General features: G+C 42.6%; 1 protein-coding gene across 1 annotated transcript; it reads left to right on the top strand.

Annotated features, from left to right (window-relative positions):
* Nucleotides 1–218: 218 nt before the first annotated feature.
* Nucleotides 219–671, top strand: LOC127752062 (ADP-ribose glycohydrolase OARD1-like; the record flags this gene model as incomplete). Its single annotated transcript, XM_052276597.1, has 1 exon — nt 219–671. A coding segment is annotated over exon 1 (453 nt), but the record flags the coding sequence as incomplete, so codon positions are not given.
* Nucleotides 672–787: the final 116 nt, after the last annotated feature.

Here is a 787-nt window from a genome sequence, read left to right as displayed (position 1 = left end):
TGTATTCTCTTTAACCAATTCAAACTTATTCAAATTTTGCAATGTTTCCAAACCCTTTTAAATCTGCATTGCCCTTTTAACTCATGCATTTTCTTAATCACCCAATTGTGTCTATTCAATTGTCCTATGTATGATTTCCTGTTCTTCAACCAACGGCACCACCCCAGAAACTTCTGCCCAATCCTAAAACCCTTGACTTTGCTCACAATTCTATTGAAATGTATACTGGTGATATTCTCAACACCCCTCCTGACTGTGCCATTGCTCATTGCGTAGGTGCAGATCTTTTAATGTCTGATGGAATCGCCAGAGTCATCAAAGAAAAATTCAATCTTCAGGCCAACATCGAAGAATGGTTACAAAGTGACATAAAGACAGGTGACATTTTGATAGCCAAAGTGTACGATAGACTCATCCTAAACCTGGTCACCAAACCAAAATCCAAGGAAAAACCATCCTGGAAAAATATGAAAACCACTCTGAAAAATCTGCTGTCAACCTGCGAAGAGCATGAGATCACTCGCCTCTTCATGCCAAAGATTGGTAGTGGTCTGGACGAGATCCCCTGGTGCAAAACCATGAAAATGCTGAAAAGCAACTTTGCCAACTCCTCAGTAAAGATTACCGTCCTCACTCTACCTGAAGATGAGCATATCTCCTACTCAGCAGCAGTAAAGAATAAAAGATTTAAGAGAGGAAACAAGAAAACAAGCTGGGCCCGCTCTTCCGCCAAACCAAGTTGCCAGGTCCGCTTCGCTCCACCGGCAACTCGGTTCGGCAGGGAGCG

The sequence above is a fragment of the Frankliniella occidentalis genome, unplaced genomic scaffold, assembly GCF_000697945.3.
Source record: "Frankliniella occidentalis isolate FOCC.00 unplaced genomic scaffold, Focc_3.1 Scaffold3583, whole genome shotgun sequence".
NCBI classification, from domain to species: Eukaryota; Metazoa; Arthropoda; class Insecta; order Thysanoptera; family Thripidae; genus Frankliniella; species Frankliniella occidentalis.
This window is presented reverse-complemented; position numbering and strand designations above follow the sequence as displayed.